A 2,547-nucleotide genomic window follows, 5' to 3' on the forward strand; every position below is an offset into this window, starting at 1 on the left:
TTTGGGGTTTGTATCCCTCAGGACCCAGGGTTTACGTTCTAGGGTTTAGGGTTTAGGGTTTAGGGTTTATGCGTAGCAGCGCAACAGCATGGAGAAAGGAAATTGCTAGGGTTTAGGGTTTAGGGTTTGGGGTTTCGATGAGAACGAGGGTTTAGGGTTTAGCGTTTAACTGAGGATGAGGGTTTAGGGTTTAGGGTTTAGGGTTTAGGGTTTAGGGTTTAGGGTTTGTTGTGCAGACACCGCAAGAGGGGAGGGCTACTGACGCGCTGCGGGTTGAAATACACATACCTTCTGTGGTACCTAAACCCTAAACCCTAAACCCTAAACCCTAAACCCTAGAACCCTAAACCCTAAACCCTAAACCCTAAACCCTAAACTGTAAGTGGTTTAGGGTTTAAACCCTAGACTCTATCTGATGAGAGTGTTTTGCTGTTCTGTGTTTACCAAACAACTCACATATAAAACTAGGGTTTAGGGTTTAGGGTTTAGGGTTTAGGGTTTAGGGTTTAGGGTTTAGGGTTTGTGGTTCAGAGGCACCCTTCTGCTCTTTCTGTTGAGTGGCTTTCATCCAGAGAGATTCAGCTCACATTAAAAAACAGCAACAAAGATAATATTGTAAAACTGCTGCTGCTGCTGCTGCTGCTGCTGCTGCTCCTGCTGCTGCTGGTGTTGCTGCTGCTGCTGCTGCGGCGGCGGCGGCGGCGGCTGGTCTTGCTGCTGCTGCTGCTGCTGCTGCTGCTGCGGCTGCTGGTGGTGCTGCTGCAGCTGCTGCTGCGGCTGCAGGTGTTTTTGCTGCTGCTGCTGCTGCTGCTGGTGTTTTTCCTGCTGCTGTTGCTGCTGTTGCTGTTTCTGGTGTTGCTACTGCTTCGGTTGCTGCTGCTGCTGTTGCTGCTGCTGCTCCTGCTGTTGTTGCTCCTGCTGCTGCTTCACTTCTGCTGCTGCGATCCGTGTGGTAGCTGCTGTTTCTGCCGGTGCTGCTGCTGCTGCTGATGCTGCTGCTGATGCTGCCGCTGCTGCTGGTGCTGCTGCTGCTGCAAGCTCCTGCTATCGTGCTGCTGCTTCGGTAGCATCTACTGTTCCTATCCCGCTCCTGCTGCTGCTGCTGCTGCTGCTGCTGCCATTGCTGCTGCTGCTGCTGTTGCTGCAATTGCTGCTGCTGCTGCTGTTGCTGCTGCTGCTGCTGCTGCAGGTGATTGAGCTGCCGCTGGCGGTAGACAGGTCTGCTGCAGCAGCAAAATTTATAACAGCAAAAAGACAACTCAATATCGAGGCCCCTGTTGCTGCTGCTGCTGCTGCTGCTGCTGCTGGGAGCAGCAGCAGCAGCAGCAGCAGCAGCAGCAACAGCAGCAGCAGCAGCAGCAGCAAGACTTCGGATTTGCCGCATGCCTTTGCTGCTTCAGCAGCAACAGCTGAAACAGAAGCAGAAGCAGCAGCAGCAGACACAACTGCTGCAGCAGATGCAGCAGCAGCAGCAGCAGCAGTAGCAGCAGTAGCAGTAGCACCTGCTGCAGCAGAAGCAGCAGCACCTGCAGAAGCAGCAACAGCACCTACTGAAGCAGAAGCAGCAGAAACTGCTGCAGCAGAAGCAGCAGCAACTGCTGCAGCAGAAGCAGCAGCAACTGCTGCAGCAGAAGCAGCAGCAACTGCTGCAGGAGAAGCAGCAGCAACTGCTGCAGGAGAAGCAGCAGCAACTGCTGCAGGAGAAGCAGCAGCAGCAGCTACAGCAGCACCAGCTGCTGCTGCGGCGAATACAACTGTTGCTGCTGCTGCAGCAGATAAAACTGCTGCTGCTGCTGCTGCGGACGTAGCTGCTGCTGCTGCTGCAGCAGAAGTGGTAGCTGCAGCAGCAGCAGAAAGAACAGATGCTGCTGAAGCGGAAGCAGCAACTGGTGCTGCAGCAGAAACACCAGTTGCTGCTGCTGCAGCTACACCTACTGCAGCAGCAGCAACAACACCTGCTGCAGCAGCAGACACAACAATTGCTGCTGCAGCCACTGCAGCAGCAGCAGACAATGCTGCAGCAGCAGCAACTGCAGCAACAGCTGCAGCAGACGCACCTGCTTTTAAAGCAGCAGCAGCAGCAGCAGAAGAAGCAGCAGAAGCAGCAGCAGCAGCAGAAGAAGCAGCAGCAACAGCAGAAGCAGCAACAACAACACAAGACGCAGCAGCGGCAGCAGCAGAAGCAGCAACAGCAGAGGCAGAAACAGCAGCAGATGCAGCAGCACCAGCAACAGCAGAAACACCAGCAGCAGCAGCACCAGCAGCAGCACCAGCAGCACCTGCAGCAGCAGCAGCAGAAGCAGCAACAGCAGCAGCAGCAGCAGCAGCAAAAGGAAAGACTATAGTATCGAGGCAGCTGCAGCTGCTGCAGTGCAGCGAGGGGAAGCAGAACGTGCTGCTGCTGCTGCTGCTGCCGCAGCAGCAAACGCCGCTTCATACAAAACTTTCTATCAGCAACGGCATAGTAAGACAACACCCTGCTGCTGCTGCTGCTGCTGCTGCTGCTGCTGTTGCTGCTGCTGCTGCTGCTGTTGCTGCTGTTGCTGC

General features: G+C 55.0%; 1 protein-coding gene across 1 annotated transcript in view; it reads left to right on the plus strand.

Annotated features, from left to right (window-relative positions):
- Window positions 1-2,547, plus strand: part of EMH_0062200 (uncharacterized protein) — a gene marked incomplete at both ends in the record, with an annotated part of 5,470 nt that overhangs the window by 1,018 nt on the left and 1,905 nt on the right. The window contains 4 exons of the mRNA XM_013498004.1: window positions 80-110; window positions 237-296; window positions 532-615; window positions 1,190-2,464. Of these exons, the coding sequence (XP_013353458.1) occupies window positions 80-110; window positions 237-296; window positions 532-615; window positions 1,190-2,464 (1,450 nt within the window). The remainder of the gene's footprint in view (window positions 1-79; window positions 111-236; window positions 297-531; window positions 616-1,189; window positions 2,465-2,547) is intronic.

The sequence above is a fragment of the Eimeria mitis genome, genomic scaffold, assembly GCF_000499745.2.
Source record: "Eimeria mitis Houghton genomic scaffold, Emh_scaff3096, whole genome shotgun sequence".
NCBI classification, from domain to species: Eukaryota; Apicomplexa; class Conoidasida; order Eucoccidiorida; family Eimeriidae; genus Eimeria; species Eimeria mitis.